The sequence below is a fragment of the Micromys minutus genome, assembly GCF_963924665.1.
Source record: "Micromys minutus genome assembly, chromosome: 20".
Classification (NCBI taxonomy): domain Eukaryota; kingdom Metazoa; phylum Chordata; class Mammalia; order Rodentia; family Muridae; genus Micromys; species Micromys minutus.
In genome coordinates this window covers 14233806-14257657 of record NC_137955.1, presented here as the reverse complement: position 1 = coordinate 14257657, position 23852 = coordinate 14233806, and the positions used below count along the sequence as shown (strand labels likewise).

Sequence of the window (23852 nt, the reverse complement as noted above, 5' to 3'; positions counted from 1 at the left end):
CTGTGCTGCTGCCTGAGTCTATGGTGATGTCCGGGTCCATCTTGCCACAGGGGGCCATGTCTGGGGGCCATGTCTGGGGGCCATGTCTGGGGGCCAAGGTCTGTGCTGATGTCTGTGGCCCACGTTATCACAGAAGGCCATGCAGAAGCACATGGTCTGAGAGCAGCCTGAATTCATGTTGCCCCCTGTGTTCCAGGCTGCCCCCAAGGACCTTGTCTGGGTCTGTGACCCTATAGCAGCCAGGAGATGGGTTTTCCCCACTCGAAGCTCAATATCCATGCTCCCTGTGACTGTGAAAAGCAAAGAGGCTATTTTTGCTGTGATTTGCTGACTACAGGTACACAACTGAGAGGAAGGGATGTGGAAGGCTCTGCGACAACCCCTACCTCTCTCTCTCTCTCTCTCTCTCTCTCTCTCTCTCTCTCTCACACACACACACACACACACACACACACACACACACACACCCAATAACAACTGAGACAGGAAGCCACCTAAGAGAACTGTTAGCAAAGTGTGACTGAGGTGCTGAGGGAGGAGTAGCTCTCCACAACTGATGACTTCTGGGGGTGGGGGGAGTGGAGGACTCAGTTCTATTTCAAGGGCAGGCCACTGAGAGTTTGATCACGTTCTGGTAAGCATCACTAGTGCTTGCTACAGTAGGGGGAAATTTCAGGGTTATATGCCACATATAATCATTCCTTTTTTTCTTCCTGTTACCTTTTTTTTTTTTTTTTTTTTTTTTTTTGAGATTGGTCCCCTAGTGTAGCCCCAGTTGGTCTTGAACTTGGGGCCTTCCTGCCTTTGTCTCTTGAGTGCTGGGCTCATAGGCCTGCAGCACCAGGCTCAGCTCTCTCTAGTGTCAGTCATGTATAAAGCTCACTCTCACTCTTGAGCTTCCCCCAGTCCCTGTTGAAATTGTCTCTTGTCGTGTTTTGTTGGCAGTACTGGGAATCGAACCCCTGACCCCATGCCTGCCAGACAAACACTGTACAAACTGATCCATATCAGAAGCCCTCAAACATTACCTTATCAGAGGCTTCTTTTCTGACCAGGCCACCTCATCTAGAATAGCACCTTCCCAGTCGCCCCCAAATCACCATCTACTGTGAACTCAATACCTATGCCTCCCTGAAGTAAGTCTTAGCTCCCAGTGTGTCTGTATTTAGGGAAGGGAGTTGTCATGGTGCAACATCAGTAATGGGGTCAGAGACTTTTAAGAAAAGACCGGAGCTCTTCCATCCGTGTAATTTTTCAAATAAGCAAATGGTGATCTGCAAACCAAAAAGGGAGCCTACGGAGCTATCACCCTGATCATGGACTTCCAGACCCGCTCGCGTTCCCAGCCTATCCTCTACTGCAGCCCTCACCCTTCTTCCCTTCCTTCCCGACATGAACATTGTGTGTTGTATATGTATCTCCGCCCACAAAAGAAGCTACACATTCTGCTCTTTGATTGTTTTCTTAGACTATGAGATAGAAGACTAGTTCTTAGGTTCTGCTGTTAACTCGAAGACTAGTTCTTAGGTTCTGCTGTTAAACCAGAAGACTAGTTCTTAGGTTCTGCTGTTAACCAGAAGACTAGTTCTTAGGTTCTGCTGTTAACCAGAAGACTAGTTCTTAGGTTCTGCTGTTAACCAGAAGACTAGTTCTTAGGTTCTGCTGTTAACCAGAAGACTAGTTCTTAGGTTCTGCTGTTAACCAGAAGACTAGTTCTTAGGTTCTGCTGTTAACCAGAAGACTAGTTCTTAGGTTCTGCTGTTAACCAGAAGACTAGTTCTTAGGTTCTGCTGTTAACTCGAAGACTAGTTCTTAGGTTCTGCTGTTAACTAGAAGACTAGTTCTTAGGTTCTGCTGTTAACCAGAAGACTAGTTATTAGGTTCTGCTGTTAACTAGAAGACTAGTCCTTAGGTTCTGCTGTTAACTAATGGCAAGTTGGCCCCCTGTGCCAACAGCTGAGAAGAGAGCTTTTCTCCACAAGAATGAAGGACAATTTGGACTTGGTGGGTTATATAGAAAAGGAGGAGGAAGGCAGGAAGCTAAAACGAGGTGAGGAGCTGGGGTGGACCTCAGCGGAGTTAAGGAGGAAAATGAAGCAAATCCAATCAAAACACATTGTATAAATATGAATTTCTAAAAATAGTAAAGTTTATGTGTTTTAAAAAACAGAAAATAGAGCTTCTGGGCACTAGCATGCCAGTTCTAGAACTGTAAAGTGAAAGGTTGTAACAGTGTGTAACAGTGTGCAGCAGTGTGTAACGGTGTGGTTATTTAAAATATAAGCACAAGCTATAAAAGAAACAAATCTACAAATGCTTTTTATAGTTTGTGGCCACTGAAGGTAATTCACTATGAGACTCAGAGAGTGTGAGAGCCATCGCTCATTGTGATAGGTATAGAAGGGCTTGTTTGTTTATTTTGGAGTTTGTCTTGTTCGATCTTGACCTATAGGAAATGTATGTTTGAGCCTATGGGGCGGGGAGCTGAACAACCCACTTTTTCCGTCCATTTGTTAGGTAAAATATGAGGAAATGTGGTCTATTTTATCATTTTTTATAAATGGCTATTTAAGTGCAGATAACAGTACAGGTGACAAACTGGAGGAACGGGTCTTGCCACCTTAACCAACCACCTGCTACCGGATAAGTCCACTCAGACTGAAGAGCCAGCTATGCACGCTGGTGTGGAGGTTAAGAGAAGTCACATAGGACAGATGCCATTTGTGAGATTCCGGAACAGAGTGTGGGGATGGGAGGGAACCACAGACAATAGAAAGAGGAGAACCACGAAATGTTGCTCAAAAGATCTCCTCATATAATGAAAGCGTGGTGAGCGCCTGTGGCCCTTCTGTGTGGTACACGTCATTTGCTTAAAGCAACCAGCCTTTCTTCTTAACTAAGTTTGGTTTGGAGGTGGTTCTGTTTGCACTGATAAAGCTGAATGTAGAGAAACATTGCCATAAATCTTTTAAAAAAGAATTTTATTTACTTATATATGATTCTCTCTCTCTCTCTCTCTCTCTCTCTCTCTCTCTCTCTCTCTCTCTCTCTCTGTGTGTGTGTGTGTGTGTGTGTGTGTTTGTGTAGCCCAGGACTATACATACAGATGCCCACAAAAGGGGGATGTCAGATACCCTACCCCCCACCCAGGGACTGGAGCTCCCCATTCTGGAGAATCGGAGAATCGTTGAAATGGATGCTGGGAACTGAAGTCCAAGCCCTCTCCAAGAGCAGCAAGCACTCCTAACTGTTGACCCACCTCTCCACCCTATTGTCACAAATCTCACCAAATTATAGGACAATTATTTCAAAGAAATGTGTTTACCACCTGTCCTGAATCAGTGTGGGCCTGATTGTGTGGCCTTGCCTGGTTTTGTTTCTTCATTTTTCAAGACAGGGGTTCTCTGTACAGCTTTGGCTGTCCCAGAACTCACTCCGTAGACCAACCTGGCCTGAACTCAGAGCTCTGTCCACCTCTGCCTCATGTGTGGACATGCTTCTCAACTGCCAGGTTGTTTCGGGGAGGGGTGGCGTTGTTTTCCAACTGAAATGGCATTTTTCAGTACTTAACATAGGTAGGTGTACTCTGTTGACAGAAGGGAATTGGGTGATGTGCTAAAACACCCAGATCCAGAACCCTTAAATGACTGTGATTGGATGATTCCTCTCTGGCAGAAAAATAACATCATTTCTTTGCACTGTTCTCTCTTCTTTCAAATCTAGAGTACTCTGTGACTTGAAAAAGAAAAAAAAAAGGGGGCAAAAACAGCCAAACATGGTGGTGAGCAAATGAAAGAATCGGGAAACAGAAGTAATCATAACGGCAAGTCTGAGGCCAGCCTCCTGCACCTGTCTCAAACAAACAAGCAAAGCGATAGAAAATAAATACTTCTAAGTTTGACTATGTTGTGTGCTGAGCCGCAGGTGTGTGTGTCCGTGATAAGGCGAGCATTACACAGTGCTTCGGGGCAGAACTTCTCACTGCACAGGTATCAAGACACTTCTGTTTCTGGAGGGGAAAAAAACAGTTTCAGAGTGGCGTTTGCTTGCAGACAATTCTGGAAACCGGATGTGGGAAACATTTCTAGCTATTCCCACTTGCTTGCAGACTCTTCCCTCTGCACACAGGGCAGTGTTTTAGGGGAAACCACATCCTTGATCAGCTGGGGACCCAGCGGAATTTGTAACCACCGGTGACTGTCCGGATGGTGAAGGCTTTGCCCTGGGGGAAGGCTAGGGTTCGGATGGTGCTGTGGCTGCGGATGGGCGTGCTGAAGGAACCGCCTTCCTCCAGCTCGCTGTGGCTCAGATTCACGGAACTGGCGCTGCAGTCGGTGCGCAGCCCTCTGAAGACGCCGTGGAGGTTCCCGGAGCTGCAGTCCTTGCTGTCTGGCTCTTGCTGCAGCCTGGGCCTCTTGGGGTCACGGTTCTGCAGGGCTTCCTCGCAGCGTTGGGAGATGTCCCTGAGGATGGCGTCCACTTCCGCGCAACCCTGCCCTGCTTGCCCCGCTGCACAGAACAGCTCCTCCAGGCTTCTTTTCGTCGCCTTGATCTGGAAGGGATCGGCCGGAGACTGCGTGATCATCAGCTTCTGTGAGAGACGAGGAAGAGCGGTGGAGCCAGGGGGACTCGGCTGGAGCCGCGCTGGAAGAGCCAGGTGCGCGCTACACGAGGGACACCCAGGGGCCCGCCCCTCCGCAGGCTCACTGTCACAGTCCCACGTGCTGCTCCACTTACGTCCAGCACTGAGGCCAGGTGCCGGGTCCGGCTGGCCAGTTCTTTGAGCTGCACGTTCCTCTCCCTGAGCGAGGCTATCTCCTCCTGCTTCTGCGTCAGAGTCACGTGCAGCTGCAGTGGGAGACCCAGCATCAGACAGAAGCCACAGGGCTGGGTTTGCTCTTCAGGAATTAACTGAGACCCTGACATCTCATCCGAACCAAGGACCCACGGGCCTTTATTAGCCTGACAGTAGCCAATTATTTGACTTTTTTTTTAAAAAGGGAAGTATTTCGATTAAACCGTATCTCAATTAAACTTTATTGCGTTGTTGGGTAGTGGTGAACTGGCCTTCTGAATGTCAATCATCTCCGTTTATCCATCTATAACCCGGGGCTAGTAAGATTGTCTAGCTTCTGTATTGTATCAAGTGAGAGAAAAGAGTAAATCGATAACACAGAGTCAGACACATACAAAAACTGCCCATAAATTTTGTTAGTAGTGTTACCAATTGTGGACCTCAAGAGTGGTGGTGGACACCTGTAATCTCAGCACTAGGGGAAACTGAGGCAAGAGGATCGAAGTTCTAGGCAAGCCTGTGTGTGTTACACGGTTCAGGAAATAGACAGGGGTTGGAAATGCAGCTCAGTTGATAGAGTACTTATTCATAAAACCCTGGTTTAGGTTCCCCCACCCCCAGTACCACATCAACCAGAAATGGTGATGCCTGCTTGTCTCAGGAGTTCAAAGTCACCCTCTGCTAAATAGGGAGTTAGAAGCCAGCCTCGGCTACATGAGAATGTATCTTGAAAAGAAAAGAAAGGTGACACAAGGAAGAGGTGGGATTCTATCATCTCTCGTTATTAAGCTCAGAACCAGGTTGGGCCATAAAGCAGTAGGAGCTATGAGGTCCTCAGAAGCACATCCCAGCCATTAAACTCCTGACCCTGTCTCTATCCCACAATTCCCAGCCACCAGTGTCCCTACTTGGTTATTCTCTATGAGAGCAGTCCCCAGCGCCCTCTGGTTCTGGTCAGCCACCTCCTTCCAGTACTGCTCCGTTGCTGGCGGCGGCCGGTCTGCAGCGCAAGGCGGTGGGGGCAGTGGCGGAGACCCCAAGGCAGGTGGGTCCAGAGATGGGGAGAGGCAGGACCCAAAAGGCGAAACGTCCGAAACATCACCAGGGGAAAAGGGAAAGTCACCATCGGTCAGGGGAGGCGACATCAAAGAGGATGAATCTGGGAGAAAGCAAGAGCTGGATTGGCTGTCCCCAGACCACGCCCAGTTGGCACAGTGCCACAGGGGCAAATGGCATCCTGGCAGTTGGGTTTATATGAGGGTTTTTTTTTTTTTAAATAAGGCAAAGTCCATGATCCCAGGTCTTTCTTGCTGTTTTGTTCATATGCGCCAAGCGCTCTAATACACCTGCTGAGCTAACCTGAAGAAAATCAGGCAAGCCCGGCTAGAGAGTAGAAACCATACAAGTTTTGCTCCTTTGTAGACCTTTTAACTTTGACTTCTGTCCCGCCGCATCACAGCATAGGGACCTTATTCCCAGAGCCCACACCGAGATATCCACAGAAGCACTAAAGATGTGATTTCCCCCATTGAAGGGAGAGGACATCCTCAAGTATCAGTCTGACTCCCTGGTGTCAACACCACCCACCCCCCCCCCCGTCATTTAACTGCCGAGAGAACTGCACTTGCCTGCAATGAGGTCATCCACCACATCTCTAAAATTCTGCAGGCTGAAATCTTCCGTCTGCAAAGAGGGGTCCTAAAACAGACCAAGGGTGTGAGCCAACACTGAATCTGAATCTGAGCTTCGGAGAACAGTTCTCAACAGACAGCCATCCTCGGAGGTTTTAATGCTAGCCTGCACACACTCAGCTTCACAGCCAGAAAACCCAAGTTGCGTCTGACCCATAGAACAGTAGGTTTGCCTTGGGCTGGCAAGTGGGTTGGGCTGCAACCTGGGAGTTCTGCTTCTGCAAGTCTCAAATCCCACAAGCTCAGCAGTCCAACCTCTGGCTGTGCCAACCCAGCTGGGTTTGGGGCAGCTGATCTGAGCTTCCCCATAAGTGAGTCACCGGGCAGCTAGCTACACTGACTCCTTCTGATGTTCTCTTCACCCACAGAACTGCAACTCCAACTTAAACCACCCCACCACCCTTACCTCTCTAGTCACAGAGAAAATGGCATTAATACCAGATTGGAGGCACAAAGGCCTCCAAAGGCTAGGGGCTTAAAGTGCTAACCACTTCCCCCATAAAGGAAAGGGAAGGGTGGGCTGTGGGCAAAGGGGCTGGGGATGCTCTGAAAAGACACCTGCTCATAGGGCAGCAGTAGCTATGGTGTCTAGTTTGTTTGTGTGTTTTCTTTTTCTCCTATGGTAGGATGCACCTCCATATTGCCTGGCCAGGGTTCCCAGGTCCCTGAGAGAAGAAAATGGGAATGAATGAATGAATGAATGAATGGTGGGTGTCCAGGCATTTTCTAAATTCTTTGTAGAGATGGACTTTGGAAGTTGACATTTTCTTTTTTTACATAACCTCTCAATCAATGTTCCCAACAGTGTAGACAGAAATCAGGACCCAAAGAACACTTTCTCTTCTATTTCGAGAGAATCAGAAGCCAGAAGAAAAATTGCTCACCATCCAGGGGCCAGCCTGGAAAGTCAGTGTCTGGTCCAACCGTCTCTCCTGGCTCCCTTTCTGCTTCAGGGATCCCTGGCTTCCTTGGAGCCAGTGTCAGGGGAAGGGAAATCTTTAGGACTATGGAGTGTGAGAGGGTCGATCTCAGACACCCACCGGAAGTGTTTACCGACTCCATTATTGATTCTTATCTTTATATAAATCAGTGTGCTCTCCTTAAAGCCCTCCTTTATTAGTTGTATGTTTGGAGGAAGTAAACTTACCCTAATTCTAATCCTAACTGGCCCTATTCTCAAAGGACCAGATTCCCTCCTGAAAGGAAGAAGACAGGTGGCCTCAGCACCTGCTGAACATTGAGGACTCTGGGTCAGGTGAGAGAACCCCAAGTGTGTCATTCCTTACTGGAGCATCGTCAGATCTAAGAAGAATTACACACCCTCTGCAGGGCAGTAGCCACTCCCACTTGCCTTACGATTCTACTCCTGGGCACCTCCTGTTCTGAATCACCCTGAGCTCGCCCCAAGGTGGTAAAAGCCTGGTAGAGGAGTCTTTAGAAATGTTACTCAACTACCTTGTGGTGCTCGAGAATTCTGTAGAGCTCTGTACTGGGGCCTGTTCCAATGGACTTTGTGGTCCCAGCGCTTGTTGTTAGGAAACTGAAAGTACCTTCAGTACTTATCCTTCACCTGGGTAAGACTACCCGCCCTTCTGGAAACTTCGTGTCCCTCCAAAGAAACACCAAGCCCCTGGCTTCTAAGGCACCAGAGCTGAGAGATGCCTGGGATGTGTCAGCGATGGCAAGATGTGGAAATTGGATGAGTTAAGACGATATATTTAGAGGGAAGGGAAAGGGGCATCTCTCTCCCCTAAGATGGCGAGAGACTAGAATTTTGGGAGGAGTCGGCCAGATGCCCAGTGTCCATCTCTGAAGACCGTTTTCCACAAGCTTGTTTACAGAGTCCTTTGTCCTTTCCCCCAGTGACTTCCATACTTCTTTAGTGCCCACGAAATATAAATGGCTCCCGAGGGATTGGAAGTGGGTGAAAAGACAGTTATGCCCACTCACACGGTCTCTCAGCCCTCCAGCTCCGAATTGCCTTGTTCAGATGAATGACAAGGGGCCCTGCAGTAAAAGTTAGCCAGACTGGCTCTGGAAAACTTAATGACTAGAATGAAAGATGAGACTGGGATCTGGGAGACTTCCCGCACTCTGCTCAGTGCGGCTGTGCTCCCAGTCCAACTTGAGATCTTTGAGGAAAGAACCCATCAGTTTTCAGATTGGGTAGGCATTTGGCTAAGATCCATGCAAGGGAAAGAGTACCTGCGATGCGGGAGAATCACCACTAGGAGGCGCTTCGGTTCCGAGGAGCGAGGTGCAGTCTGCGAGGTCCTGCAGGTCTATGGTGGTGAGAGCTGCGCGGGGAGATCGGGAGACAGGCACCCAGCGAACCCTAAGCCCCTGCCAGATCGCCGCCAGGACCCTCAATAAGGACCTCGGAACCGGGGTGAGAGGGCTTGCGGACCGTGCGCGCGGCACCCACCCGGCTTGGGTAATCGGGTTGTGCAAGCGCCTCCGGCTCACCTGGCAGCGGGGCGGGTTCTGCGTCAGGGGGGTCTTCGTACACCGACACCGGGCTGCCACCGCCGCATCCCGAGAACGACTTCCACGGAGGATCGAACTAGCGGGGCACAGAAACGGGGAATGCAGGTCAGCGTTGGGGGCGCGGGGCTGGCAGACTCTCCCAGAGCCAGGACCGCAGCGGGCATCCCCACCTTCCTCTCCGGCTTCCCCGGCTTGCCAAGGGACCGCCGCGACAGGTCCAGCATCCTGTTGGGGCAGATGCTGTCGAAGGCCCGGCGTCCGGCTGCGCTGCCCTCGCACGCTTGCATCCTGGGACGAAGACCCACACCCAGTGCCGCTGCACCTTTGGGTGCCTGAGACGGGCGACGGCGCGTGGAAAAAGCAGAGGGAGGGCCAGGAGGACGAGGGCTGTGCGGGAGGGGCGGCTCGCGCCTGAGCGCCAGAGGTGGCGCCTTCAGCCCGGGACAATCTGCGCGCGGCCGGAGGCGTTAACCAACCTGGCAACCCCGCTTCCCCCGGGAGCTGTGAGCGCGGGGCCCGGGCCCGCGAGCGCCCTTTGGCGCCGCGGCCTCTAGGCTGCGCCAGGCGAAGGGGGGCGGGGCTAGGGGAGGGAGAGCAGATGCCACCGGTCCCTAGCCTTCCCGGTTATGGATCGGAGGGATAGGAAAAGTTTAGGATTCTTTGATTTTCTTCCCATCCTAAAGACAAGGCATTCAATAAATGTGGAGGGGACAGTCGTCAAAGCCAGACTCCAGAATTTGCCCAACAGGTTCTAGTGGGGGAAATAAAGGGTTCTCCCAGGTCAGCCTCCAAATTACAGAAACTGCCCTCAAATCTGAACAGTATTTTGGATTTTGACTTTATGGATTTCATTTGGTCTGTCATTCTTGCCTAGTGCCAAAGCTCTGCTCTGTATCCTAGCCTTGTAACTTCCCCAGAAATAGGGATGACTACTCACATCCTTTAAGAACAGTGACAGTACTGAAGCAGGAGAATAGCCGCCAGTTCAAAACTAGCTTGAGCTACATACTGGCTCATAGGCCAACCTGCGCTAAAAAGAATGTCTCAGAAAGGGAGAGAGAGAGAGAGAGAGAGAGAGAGAGAGAGAGAGAGAGAGAGAGAGAGAGAGAGGTTTACACCAGTATCTAAAAAACCCTACTGCGGACATTTGCAAATCCCCCAAAATTCTGGTGGCTTCATTGACTGTCGCAGTAGTTTCGCAGATCTCTGCAAACCTGTCCTCTCCCTGGAAGAAGCATCTTCCAGAATCTGAATCTACTAGAAAAAGACATCTCTCAGAATAGAGCATCTTTGGGTGAGGGGGTCTTTTTGGGGACCACCCAGATCACTTCGGTGTAAACAAGCATCTGAAAGAGGAATCTGCATACCTTTCAGCCTTGCTCTTGCCTTATAACTAGTAATACAAGTGAAAGACCTTTTCATTTGTACCCATTAACTGAAGTAAGAATCAATATGTTCCCAGTAGTGGATAATGGGTGAATAGACTTGGTTGAGGTGTACATCTGAGCCTGTGAGATTGTGTTATGTGTGTGTGTTGGGAAGGGGGCTCTGGCTTCCATGTGAGAATATACAAGGATAGAGATTAGACCCCAGCAGACCAGACTCTGCCTTTAAGAAAAACACCTACCTCAACAGGGTTGTAAAGATGAATTATTTATATATGTATAGTGGTTGGAGCTTAGACAGATTGGTTCTTCTTGTTCCTACTCCTCCTCTTCCTCCTTTTTAAAAAACCAGCCTTTGCAGCTAAACCTCCAGCTTCCCACAGCCTGCCCCTGGCTCTGTATCCTAGATCTGGACAACTTAGGCGACAGGCCTGGATGTGTCAGACAAGGTTGGACTGTTAGACACTAGTGAAGACAACCCCCCAAATTGCTTCTTTCCACAGGGGTCAGACCTCAAAAGCCCCCTTGTCCCAGAGAACCTCAGGTAGTTGTGACAGGAGCTTTACTCCCTTCCCCTTTCACCATCACAGAAAAGTGTTCCAGTCCTGAGGAGAAAGCTCTAGCCAGCTTAGCATATATCCAGAGAGAAGGGACCCAAGGGACCCACAGTAAGTCCACTGGGGGGGGGGGGCTGCAAAAACTCTAAACATTTAAGTTGGCTTATTGACTTATTCCTTATGCATTCTGACATTCTGAATGCAGAAGCACAAACTGGGATTCCTTACCTAAAACGGAAAATTTCAATCACAGGACTACAAAAGTCTGAGGGGAAAAAAATAAACCCACAATGAACCACAGGTCCGCCTTAACTAGGTTGTTTTTCTTCACAACTTCTCTCCTCACACCACTGTGCAGGCTAGGCTGTTGCTTCTGGAGGGTTCTTTTAGGACCTGTGCTTGGAATGGGGGTGTGTGACTTTGGTGTAGCCACACTGCAACCTTGAGGATGGGTGCCATTATCCCATTTTTATAGATGAGAAGTGGGCCTGAGATCTCCTAGCAAAATGGCTCCAGAGCTGCTCCTTTCATCACTATCCCCCCCCCCCCTCCCCCGCCACGGTGAAGTTCAATGAGGTTGAATTAGCTGCAGGTGGTGGAGCTAAGGGGCGTGGCCTACACTGATTAACAATGATCTAAAAACAATGTGACTACTGCAGAGCCACAGCAGCCCAGGGTGCTTCTTAACCAAGTTTCCTCTATAGAGCGAGTCCTGTAGCAAGGCTTAGCAGCAAAGACAAAACTGAACAGAGTTCAGGACCGCTAAATGGTGCCTGCCAGAGAAAAGAGGGTGTTGGAAGAATTTCCAAAAGCAAACGTGGAAAGCTTAGCAACGTGGCCAAGGGCAAGACTCATGGATCACATTGGCTCCAAGTCCTGTGTCCCAACGTCATCCCCTGGGAAGTGGGACAAGACTGCTCCATGGCATTGACAGAGTAAAATAATGGTCCAGCACACACAGGATATGTTGCAAGTCGTATAATATTTATTACTGTCATACCATAGTTACCGTGGGGGCTCATGCTGCAGTGTAAAAGGAACCATAAACATGCAGAGGAAAATGGCCCAGGTTGCAACAGCTACAAGTGAAAAACTTTCCAGCATTTAGTGTTGCACCAGGGATTGCCTCTTGCTTTGCCCACTGTTAGTATGGATGTCTGGTTCCCCAAAGCTCCCCAGCTCCAAGTCAGTGAGAGCAGCCAGAAAACAGACTACCATGACTTCTCAAGTCTCATTTTCCTTGGGCCGCTGGTATAGAGGAGGGGGTTAGGATACTGACAAGCAGCCTTGACTTGTCTGCTCACTGGAACCGTGGGCATAGCAAATCTTGCCAGATTGTTTTCACAGAGCTAACTACAGAGTAAAATTGTGGGAGCAAGGGCCTCAGACATCGACAACCTCGTGACCGACTTCGCCTGGGGAAAAAAAACCAGACAAGCCAACAGCAGCATTTAGACAAACCAGAACTGTCACCCTGTCCGTGTGTACTGCAAAATAAATAAACTAAGAAGATTCCGTTATTATACACTATTTACACAGGTTGGAGACCTGAACTTCTCTTTGGATCAGTACTGCATAGTCTCCTGAACGCACGGAGCAGGGAATTTAAAAGGGGCTCAAGGGTGTGCTTTTTTATTTCCAACTCTGGGGCAGGCTGCACTTCCCCCAGATGTGGGGAGGCACCATGAGAGTCAGGGAGCTACTGTTGATGGACACGAGCTTCCGCAGTTTGCCCAGGCAGTCTTGCAGGGTCGCCTCTGGGTGCTCTCCCAGGCGAAGGTCCATCTGGTGCTGGTGCCGCAGCATTCGGCCAGCCAGCGCCAGGCAGCAGATAGCTAGCTGGGAAGGTGTGTAGGTGGTGAATGCGTAATCGGTCAGGCTCAGCTCCGCCACTCCCCGGGCCAGGGTTTGGGCCTCTAAAGCTTCGGCGACCTCAGCCTGACCCGCCTCCAGGCGAGAATGAGTGAAGTGCTCCAGGAAGAAGTTGATGGTGGGCGCGCCCAGGCTGAAGTGCAGTTTGTGTAACACGATGCACTCCAGGTTGCACAGCTGCTGCCGGGAGAAAGCGCCGCCGCACAGGACCAGGAGCTGTTTCATGCGAGGTGGGTGCACCTCTACCTGCAACACAAGAGTGTGCTCCAGTTCTGGGCTGGTGGGCTCCCGGATCCCTAAACCCACCCAGCCTTAAATCGGGATTCGAAAACTGGGACTCGAACTCTCCATACTCCTTTACACACACGTTTCTCCTTTCCACGATTCCACCCCTAAACCATGCACGGCTGCTAAGTACACCTTCTCTATCTACAGCCCAACTTTTAAAAGTGTGTGTGCGGTGGGGGTGGGGGCTGCCAGCTACAGCCTACGTCTCTGGGGTCTGAAAGACTTGTTACTGTGAGTGGGGGAAAAAAATAGGAATTTAGGGCTATGACGTGTAAGATCTTCGAGCATCTGCCCGGAGGAGTCAAGCAACCCATCCGTCCATGCTCCAGCGGAGGAGGGGTTGGCTGCGAGAGCATCCCACCCTTTGGCCTGGTGGAAGTACCTGCTTGCAAGCGATGAGCAGACAGGTGACCCCGAGCAGCTGGAAGCAGTCTGCAGCTACAGGGGTCGTGAGGAGAAAACGGTCCAGAGTATTCACCGTCAGGCACAGGGACTCAAAAGAGAGGCCGAACTGGCGGTGGACCTGCAGGAGCCAGCTTAGCAGCTTACAGCGGGATTCGGCAGTCACCTGAGGGGAGGGAGACGGGGAGTGTGCTGAAGCACCCGGCCAAGACAGTCCAGAGACCTTCCCCGAATGGAGGTAAAGAGGAATAAGCTAAAGGTCTGAAAAAATGGGAAACGCGTGGGGGGTGCGCGCTTGGCTTAGACCGGGCGTTCCAGAACGCCTGGGAACGTTTGGGCTCGCGCCTGGTACTGTGCACAGTGCATTAGGCACATTACCCGCTCTAAACCTCACAGCAAGTCAAAGGGATATAAAGGGTGGGGGGAAAGTTTGTTTTCTTTTAACAGATATGCAAATTTAGGAGTTCGGATCTAACCTAGCCGCTGTCGAACTGCATAATTGTAAAACTCCTCTACCCACGCCCCATAACTAACAGACTTTCGATATCCACCTCCCCACCCCCAACTCTTCTCCATCTAAATAGGTCCGTGGCCCAGTCCTCGAAGGTCCCCCCTTTGGCTCCCACTGATAGCAAGATAATGGGCTGCCAAGAGCAGCCAGCAGCCAGGGGGAGAGCGAGCTAGCCCTCGAGAGACCAGCTCTTGCCAGCGCCTCACTTGTGGCTGGCGCGCCAGCGACTCGGGCGGGTGGAAAAGGCTCTCCTGCGCCTTTCGGAAGTCGTAGCAGCTCTGGCCGTATTCTCGGAAGGTCTGGAGATCTAGCGCTGTCAAGGGCTGGGCAGGGCTGAGTAGGGAGCTGCAGTCCCGCGCCGCAGACACTGCGGGGCTGTCGGCGCCGTCCGAGCTGGAGCTGGGGGACTCGAAGAGGTCACAGACGCCGGAGTCGCCCGGGAGCGAACACGCGTTCAGCGGCCGCAGCGGCTCCTTCCTCCGGAGGCGCGGGCGCCTGCTCTTCTTTACTGGGGCGCGGAGGTTCTGATGGCTGTCCTGCCTCCCGGCTCCCGCGGCGGGGCTGGCCGGGCTGGCAGGACAAGGGGTCACCATGTTACAATCGGGTAGCCGCCCTAGCGTCCACAACGCCCGGAGCGTCGGCGCGAGGGCTGCGAGGAAGATCGGGTCCCGCTGCGGGCGCAGCTCTAAGTACCGGACCTGAGCCTTCCCTCCACCCCTCCCCCGGCCTCTCACTGGTTGAGCCCTGAGCGGCCCACGAGCCGCGCTTTCCCAGAGGCAGAGCCACTCCCCTCGCGTGCGAGCAACGCGTGGCCCCCGCGAAGGCTCAGGGGGAGGAGGCGTTGCAACTCCCGCCTTCAGCGGCGGGCTCCGCGCGCGGGCCGTCACCCTGGCAACCGCAGCCCGGGTCCTGGCGCCAGCGGCGCGCGCTCAGTGGAAGAGCCTGAAGCTCGCTGGCCACCCAGGTGAGCCGTGACGCCTGAGCGGTTCAGTGTCCCCCTCCCTCCGGAAAAGGGAAGGGCTGCTCCGAGGTACCTGAACCTTGGCTAGATTGTCTGGCCTGGTGTGATCATCTTTTATGCCAACCTTCACCCAGATGGGCCCGCCTCTGAGCTCCGGACTAAGATCAGGCTAGGTTTTCTTCAGTAACCCATAAAAGGACTGGGAGTTCATTCGCGACTGTTTTATTTCATTCCGCCGGCCTAGGGGAGCGGAGCGCTGGCTTGATCCTAGCGTCCGTTAAGAATGTGGGAAGCCTTCCAGTATTTGTGATCCAGCAACGTAGGAAGCTGCCTCAAATGACCGTCGCACAAGTCCATTGCCCTCAGGATACTCTGTCCCGCACTTTTCATCCCAAGCCAAACGCCGAGGCTGCAGCCGTTTAAGGACTTAATGTCACAGGTGGCTTTTCTGTGGAATTGCTCACAGCATGTTCTGCTTTGGGTCATTAGCTTCTAACCCTCCGCTTTTCTAGGGTATTCTTTGAGCTTTGGGGAGGATAGAGGGGAATCAGGAATGCAGAGTGTGGGGAAGGGCGCAGGGACAAGAGAGAGACATAGAATGTGACGCCCTTTCCATTCTCCACCGTTTTACTCCAAGCTCCGGTCCTGATCTAAGCTAGAGTCCCCTCTCTACCCTCAATCCTCAGGAGAGTCTGTAACACCTTAGGAGAAGGGACCCGGGGGCACAAAGGACGTCTAGCTGACTGCCCTTGTAATCCTTGTCTCAGATGCAAGAAAACCTATATACCCTCAGCTTGAAGCATTTCAGTGGATGAGATGTTAAAGTGCTGTGAAATTTGCACACTCCAAAGGAAGCCGGGAATGTTTACGGTTCACGTGCAAATCCTGCCCCTAGAAACTTCCCAGGGAAACAGGTGAGGGAAAGGGCTGGGTTCCAGAGTCTCACTGCTGTTTCTAGTCTCCCTAATTCCAAAGGAGCTTTGGTCTCTCAGTTTAAATTTCAGCACCTGTGTGAAACGGGGGTTGCTGAGAATCACCTGAGAGGAGTTTTCAACTTGCAAGTGCCTGGCTTTCTGTCTCCTCTCAGGCTGTCGACGGGTAACAATGTGGGAGGGGCCACATATCAGACCACTTCCTAGAAGAGTTTTCTGGGTGAGGAGGAAGGATCCAGGGAACTCTCCGATTCTGTCTCCTGGCCCAGCTGGAAAGAGCACAAAGTACTTCACCAGTAGGGGCTGAATGTTCCTATTTATTGATCATGTTCAGCAAGACATTGTTTGGTCTCTATTTCATCATCTGTAAAAGGATATTACTTGCCTTGCGAGTCAAGTAAAATCAGTATGAATTCTTGAAACTCCTCTTTCCCCATTAATTAACTAACTTTATTGATTCATTTTGCCTCCCTATCAAAGGCCCCCCCCCCTCCCAGTCCCCACCTCACACAGCCCCTCACCCACCCTCCCTCTCCTCTGAGAAGGGGAGGCCCTTCCTCTGTATTAACCTACTCCAAGTCACTGCAGGATTGGGCACATGCTCTCCCACTGAGGCCAGACAGGACCCACAAGCACACAACAGTCAGGGGTGGCTCCCACTCCGGTTGTTGTTGGGGAACTCTTGTGAAGAGAAAGTCCTTTTTGAGTGCAAAGTAGTGGAGTCATCTTGAACCTGATCCAAAGGAGTCAAGAATGTTGTTATGCTGGGGGAAATTGAAGATTCATCAGTCCATGTGCATGTGGTAAGGCTCTGAAGGCTCCCCATGCTGAAAATACTTTGTTTTTCCAAAGATTTTTGCCTGTACTCAGAGACAATCCGGACAGACACTGCACGAGTTTCAGCCTAATGGATCTATTAATTGTTGGCAGAATGCTTGCAGTGTTGCCAGCCGCCTCTAACCTGCAAGGAGCTGGTGTTCTGGTGGGATAAACGAAGAACCAGTGGTCATTCTTAAGGACTGAGAGGTGCTGGGGTGATAATAGAAACTTTAATGGTTTTAAAGATGGGGGAGGGGACCAAGATATCAATTTAAATTCAAATGTCAGATAAACAACAAATGCATTTCTCATAAGGATGCCACAAAAAATGTATGAGACATATCTGTAAGAGAAAGATGTTTATCTGAAATCCAAATGCTATCCAGAACACTGTACTACATGGAACAACAGACTGTTCTTTATCTGACACTCAAGTTCAACGGGGCATCCATCTGGTGGCCTTACCTGGGCATCATGCAACTTCATAGCAGGATCAGCCTCACTGTTCTGAAAAAATGAAAATTTGTCGGTAAAAATCAAGGTAGGGGAAGAAGGTAGGCAGAAGAGGAGGGCTGGACAAGAAGAGTATTCTAAGAAAAAGGCTGTAGGAGGAGCTGGAAGCAGAGTCCTGGGACATCTACAGGTGTGAGTAAGGGCCTGTCTAATGAAGAATGACCACTGTAGAGAAGAGGGGGAAAGAAACAGCCGGAAGGAAGGCTATAGCTGATAATTACGTAACGGGTATGTACCAAGCATTTATTCTCTGTGTATATTATACTCCTTCAGCCTTAGACAACTCCACAGTTCAGCTTCTGGTGTTACAGCCATTGTTATAGAAGAGGCACACAGAGGTATAGACTGAGATCATAGGTAGTAAAATGTACAACTGGGACTCAAGTTTAGCCTTGTTTCTCCACCCACGCAGCACTACTTTGTGATGGTTTGTATATGCTCAGCCAAGGGAGGAGCACTTTTAGAGGATGTGGCCCTGTTGGGGTAGGTGTGACTCTGTTGGGGTAGGTGTGGCCTTGTTGGAGTAGATGTGGCCTTGTTGGAGTAGGTGTGGCCTTGGAGTAAGTGTGGCTTTGTTGGAGTAGGTGTGGCCTTGTTGGAGTGGGTGTGTCACTGTTGCTGTGGGCTTTAAGATCCTCATCCTAGCTGCCTGGGAGCAGTCTTCCACGAGCAGACTTCAGATGAAGATATAGAACTCTCAGCTCCTCCTGTACCATATCATGTCTGCCTAGATGCTACCATGCTCCTGCCTTGATGATAATACATGGAACCTCTGAACCTGTAAACCAGCCCCAGCTAAATGTTGTCTTTGTAAGACTTGCCTTGGTTCATAGTGTCTGTTCACAGTAGTAAAACCCTAACTGAGACATGCTTGCAAAGAGCTTTGTATCTACATGAGGGACTTAAGTGTTACCAAAGCCACCAAGGAGGAGAGATGTCACTTGTTTAAGACTCTGAGGCTGTGGCTGTAGCTCAGTGGTACAGAACTTGCCTAGAATGAGTGATGCTTAGGGTCCAGCCTCCAAAACTGACACAAGAAAAGGGACAGAAAGAGGCAGTTCGGCACAGTGGTTCATGCAAGAAGTGGTTTGTAAAGAACAGAGGTAGAGGGAAGAGATTCCACTGTATTTAGAAGACAGATTAAAAGGGTCTCATTAAAGGGGTCTCAGCATTAGAGGCTTGGAAAATCCAAGGAGGGTTCTGAGTCTGGCCTGTGCATCCAGGCACGTGAGTGGGTGGCAGTTAAAACAGAAACCTCCAGAAGTCTAAGTATGGCCAAAACGAGCATGCAAGTTTCCAGCCAAGTCTTTAGCTCCTTCTCAGCTAGGACGCAGATACTGAAGGACACAGTGTTTGTAAAAGTGAGCACACCTGAGTTACAAGTGGGTGCCTTTGTTCTCAGGCACCGTTTCATTAAAAACCTCAAGATTCGACTGAGTTAACAAAGCACGTAGCTCCATCTTACTTCATGGTATTCAACAGAAAATAAACCCTGAAGGGAGCTTTTCTAGTCTAAAGTGCCACCCTAGTCATGGAGAGTCTTTTGGCACAGGGAGGGGTTTTCTATTTGTTTTAGTGGTGGTTGAAGGCTCACTTCTAAGCGATTCAACTTGGATGTAAGAGCAACGTCTGACAGACCCCTTCAAAACAGAAGGCTAGACTTCCACCTGCTGCTGATCAGAAGAGGTCTCCTTCTCTAATACTTGGGGTTTCTGGTGCTTCCTTGTAGAGGCAGAACAGAAGACTCATAGCCACCTGCGTCACGGTGGCCAGCATGATAACCTCACTGCCATTTCCCTACTCCCTGAATGGTGGCTTGTGCTCCTTGTTAACAGCAATGTCTGCCTTTACGAATTTCCTTGCTCATTGATAACATGTTTATATGGACAAGTGTCTGCCATTGCTTTTTCTTTTTTAAAGATAAATTGTATTACCTTTATTTATTTGGTGCTGCTGAAGTACCTTGATGTGTGTTCGGAGGTCAGAGAACAGGGGGTAATTGCTTCTCCCTTCCCACCATGTGGGTCCTGAAGGCTGAACTTGAACCACCTTGAGGTAAGGACCTTTGCCCCTTACACCATCTCCTCCTCTCAATTTTCTAAGTGCAAGGAATGTAGCATCAAATAAATTAGACCAAATGTCCTACTCTTACAGGTTTTCGTTTTTCCCAGTACTCAGGAGGCAGATGCAGTCTGTCTGTGAGTTCGAGGTCAACCTGGTCTACAGAGCTACCTCTAGGACAACCAGGGCTACACAGAGAAACCCTGTCTTGAAAAACAAAAAACAAACAAAAAAAACCCAAAACAAAAGAAAACAAAGTCTTCATTTTGGAGGAATGACAAAAATCATCAAATAATATTTAAACATTTAATATTGTTGCTGGTGCAACAGGCTGAGATAAAGGGGAAAGAGGAGCAGAGCATGTGGAATATGGGAGTCTTAAATGGTCATAAAAACCCTCTCAGGAAGATGCCATTGGAGCATAGATGAGTTGGGGATGGAGCAGGTGCATAGTATTGGGAAAGAGCATTTGGGGTTGAGGCCTGTGTAAGCAAAGGCCAGGAGGTAAGCACGAGTCTGGAATAGAGTAACAGGGAGAAATGGGCGGTACAGGTTCTGACAAGGGCGCCCAGGCTTTTACAATAAAATATACTATCACAATTTTGAATTTTTAAACAATAAATGTGATTTCTAGAAACCTTCAAAGTTCATATTTGGAGGTTAGTAAGATGGTTCCACAGATAAAGATGCTTCCCTAAGAGCCGGAGTTTAGTGTCTGGGACCCATATGGAGATAGAAGGAGAACTAACTACACAAAATTGTCCTTCACCATTCACATGCACTTTCCACAGCATGTGACCGTCCCCACATACACATAAATAAGTTAAAGTCCATTTCTGACTCATGTCATATGCCTATGTATAGCATTGTGTATAAAGTTAAAACCAGACTGAGAATCTATTCAGGTGGTGGAGAGGACACATTGAGAAATGGAACCCACTAAAGAGGCTACTAAAGTAACCCCGATGGGGTGGGGAGGAGGTGGCACAGGCCTTTAATCCCAGCTCTCAGAGGCAGAGAGGCAGGTGCATCTCTGTGAGTGAGTTCAAGGCCTGGGCTACAGAGCAAGTTACAGGACAACTAAGGGCTACACAGAGAAACACTGTTTCGAAAAGCCAAGATGGATGGATGGATGGATAGACAGACAGACAGACAGACAGACAGACAGGTAATCCAGGTAAAAGCGGATGGAGAGATGGAGTCTTGGACCAGAATAAGGCTTGGAGACCATGCTAACATGTTTTGTATAAAGCCATAGTCCGTGAACAAAGGATCATCCCAGTTTTCTGACCTGAGAAACAATTCATTGCCATTAGCTGAGATGAGAAAGGATCAGCAGGGAAGCTTATGAAGATCAGGATTTTGGGTGTGTCAGTCTGGTAAGGCCTGTCTGTCAAGAACTCACACGGGGAAGATGAACAGGTATTTGAAGTTGGGGTTCAGGAGTGTGGTTGGTCTTGGGAAGAGAATCTGTCAGTGAATGAATGTAAACAGCACCATCAACACTGGGCAGCAGATTCTGTGCCCGAGTCTCTGGATACAGTGTAGATGGGATGTGTAAGGCAACATGCCTGCATATCCTGTGCTTTCTTGCTCTCTCTGCCTCCTGAAAATTCTACCCTGGACCCTCACTGAGAAACTGGTGTCACACACTCCTCGATATGTGTACTATTTTCTACCTGGTCCAGTTCCAGGGCTTCTGATTTGCCCTGTGAAAGGTCTTTAAGATCAATTTGCTTGTTAATATCTCTGGAACTGGGGGTCTCTGTTTCTTATCAAACCACCATGGGTTAAAGCTGGATTTCAACAGCAGTAGAAGCACCAGAAAACCCACAAACCCAGGGAAACTGAACAGCTCTCTACTGAATGACCACTGGGTCAAGGCAGAAAGAAAGAAATTAGACTTCCCAGAATTCAATGAAAACCGAAACTTATGGGACACAGTGAAAGCAGTGCTAAGAAGAAAGTTCACAGCACTGAGCACCTTCATAAGGAAATTAAGAAGATCTCATACTAGCAGCTTAACAGCACACCTGAAAGCTCTAGAACAAAAAGAAGCAAACACAAGCGTAGACAGGAGGAAATAATCAAACTCAGGGCTGAAATCAATAAAATAGAAACAAACAAGATGATACAAAGAATCAGTGAAACAAAGAGTTGTTTCTTGGAGAAAATCAACAAGATAGACAAACCCCATAGTCCTAAAAGTCAGAGAGAGAATATCCAACTTAAAATCAGAAATGAAAAAGGAGAGATAACATCAGACACAGAAAACTCAAAGAATCATTAGCTCATGCTTCAGAACCCTGTACTCTACAAAACTGGAAAATGGAAAAGAAATGAACAAATTTTTTGATCCATGTCAGGAGTCATCAGGAAAAGCTAAGGAGAGCAGGTGGGCTTCCAGGAGGTGGCCCGCTTTTTGCATGGCCTAAGATGGGTAAACTCTGAGAGGCAAGGTCCCAAGAGACTTTATCTCAGGATGGCTTCTTGCAGTTGATAAGCCTTTCCTGTCACTGTTACATAGCCCAAGGATTCCTGGGCATCACCCCACCCTACTGAGCCGAGATTTTGCAGGTCAACATAAAGATGAACTTTCATGAATTAGCACTGGTTAGATGAATTAATTATTTTATGGAGTTCCTGATTTGATTCAAATAATCTTAGGAAGAAAGTTTTAAGAAATGGTTTTAAACAACTCACAGATCATATGAAGCTCAAAAAAAAAAAAAAAAAAGGCCAAAAGAAAGAAAAACAAAACAATAAGTGTATAGCACCCTCTCAGAGTGGGGTACACCTAAACCTTAAATCATTAATAACTCAAGAGCTAAGAAAGCCTTGTGGCAATTTTTGGTAGTTAAAAATCATTATGTTTAATCTTCACACACCAAGAAAACTTTGACTATTTCTATGTTACATTTTGTTTTACATGTACTTTATGATCTTTGTAAATAGTAAGATTTCAATGCATACTATCAAACCTTTAAATCAAGTACTGACACAAATATATTCATATAGTTTTATGCTAAAATGCTTTTAATAATCTGTACACGTATCTCTGTTTTTTTAAAATAAAGTTGTAAAAAATGGTTTTACTTGTTTTGCTAGAAAGATGTAAAATGGTAGAATCAAGAATAGGCTGCATAATGAGAAATACAGTGAGCATTTGTAATTACATTAAAAAAGGAAATGGGGGCTAGAGAGATGGCTCAGAGGCTAAGAGCTCTGACTACACTCTTCCAGAGGTCCTGAGTTCAATTCCCAGCAACCACATGGTGGTTCACAACCATCTGTTATGGGATCTGAAGCCCTCTTCTGGTGTGTCTGATGACAGCTACAGTGTACTCATATACATTAAATACATATTTTTTTTTAAAAAGAGAGAAATAGGCTTGGGACAAGTTTGTGTTCAAAGAAAAACATTCAGGTCCAAGGATGAAGCCACAGGTGTGTGCTATGCTAAGGCAAGGCCATGTGAAAACTGTTGCTTTGAACTTACGTATAATGAGCTATAGTATGCAATGGTGCTTTCAGCTTGTTATTGATAATCTTTCTGAAACTCCCCATTTGTGTAACATTTTATCTATGAAGTAATTTTCTGAAGAACTTTTGTCTAAGAAGGTATAAAAAGGCCAGAGAAAAGAAATAAGGTGGTGGCTTGAGGGGGAGGGGGCTCTGCCTCACCCATCCATCCATCCATCCATCCATCCATCCATCCATCCATCCATCCATTCATCCAAATGTATGGGTACAGCCATTTTCCACTTTAACTGGTGTGTATGTGTCCATATGAGTGACATCTTTCCTTTGCCTTTTCTCTCTGGTTCATGAAGAGTTAACAGGCTCCCAGGCCTAGAGAGCTTCAGGCTGACTTCCCAGAGAAAGGAAGACTAGCAATAAATCCTCTAATTTAATTCCCTGCTGCTAAAATAAACATCAGGCAGATATTAACTGCTTAGTAAAGCACAACAAAGAGTTAATAGTCAAGTTTCCCCAGTGCTTAATGGAGCACAGAACAGTTAGAGTTAAGTTTTTAGCACAAAACAGTAAGAAAGAGTAAGTTTCCCTAGCGCTTATTTTAGCATAAAGAGTTAAATACAGCAGAGTTATAAAGTCTAATAGAGCATAGAGAGTTGAAGAGGAGCCAGCAGATTTTAGCCACAAAACAAACCAGAAAGTGTTGTATTTCTAGAAGCCATCAGCTTCTAGCATCCGGAGAGAGTCTTTTGGCCCTTGTCTAACATGGTGTCCAAACCCCAAAAGGCAGGGCAGGCCCATGGCAGATACCCAAGTTAAATCAAGATCAGATAAACAATTTAAATAGACCTGTAACCTCTAGGGAAATAGAAGCAATCATAAAATGTGTTCCAACAACAACAACAATAAAACCAGGGCCAGACAATTTTAGCACAAAATTCTACCGGACTTTCAAAGAACTAGTAACAATACTCAAGTTATTCTACAAAAATATAAACAGAAGGAAAATTGTCATTTTATGAGACCCAAACCACCCTGATACCCAAACCACACAAAGACTCAACAAAGCAAGAAGATTACAAACCAATCTCCCTCATGAGC

General features: G+C 48.4%; 2 protein-coding genes across 2 annotated transcripts; both read right to left on the bottom strand.

Annotated features, from left to right (window-relative positions):
- Positions 1 to 4159: 4159 nt before the first annotated feature.
- MCIDAS (multiciliate differentiation and DNA synthesis associated cell cycle protein) lies at positions 4160 to 9260 on the bottom strand (the record flags this gene model as incomplete). The annotated part of the gene is made up of 7 exons (XM_080933812.1): positions 4160 to 4591; positions 4738 to 4848; positions 5704 to 5954; positions 6424 to 6493; positions 8692 to 8783; positions 8953 to 9049; positions 9144 to 9260. The coding sequence occupies 7 exons, from the start codon at positions 9258 to 9260 to the stop codon at positions 4160 to 4162; spliced, it is 1170 nt and encodes a 389-aa protein (XP_080789938.1).
- A 3287-nt stretch (positions 9261 to 12547) lies between these two features.
- On the bottom strand, positions 12548 to 14581 carry CCNO (cyclin O; the record flags this gene model as incomplete). Its single annotated transcript, XM_080933834.1, has 3 exons — positions 12548 to 13033; positions 13458 to 13643; positions 14195 to 14581. 3 exons carry the CDS (start codon positions 14579 to 14581, stop codon positions 12548 to 12550), a joined length of 1059 nt encoding a protein of 352 aa, XP_080789960.1.
- Positions 14582 to 23852: the final 9271 nt, after the last annotated feature.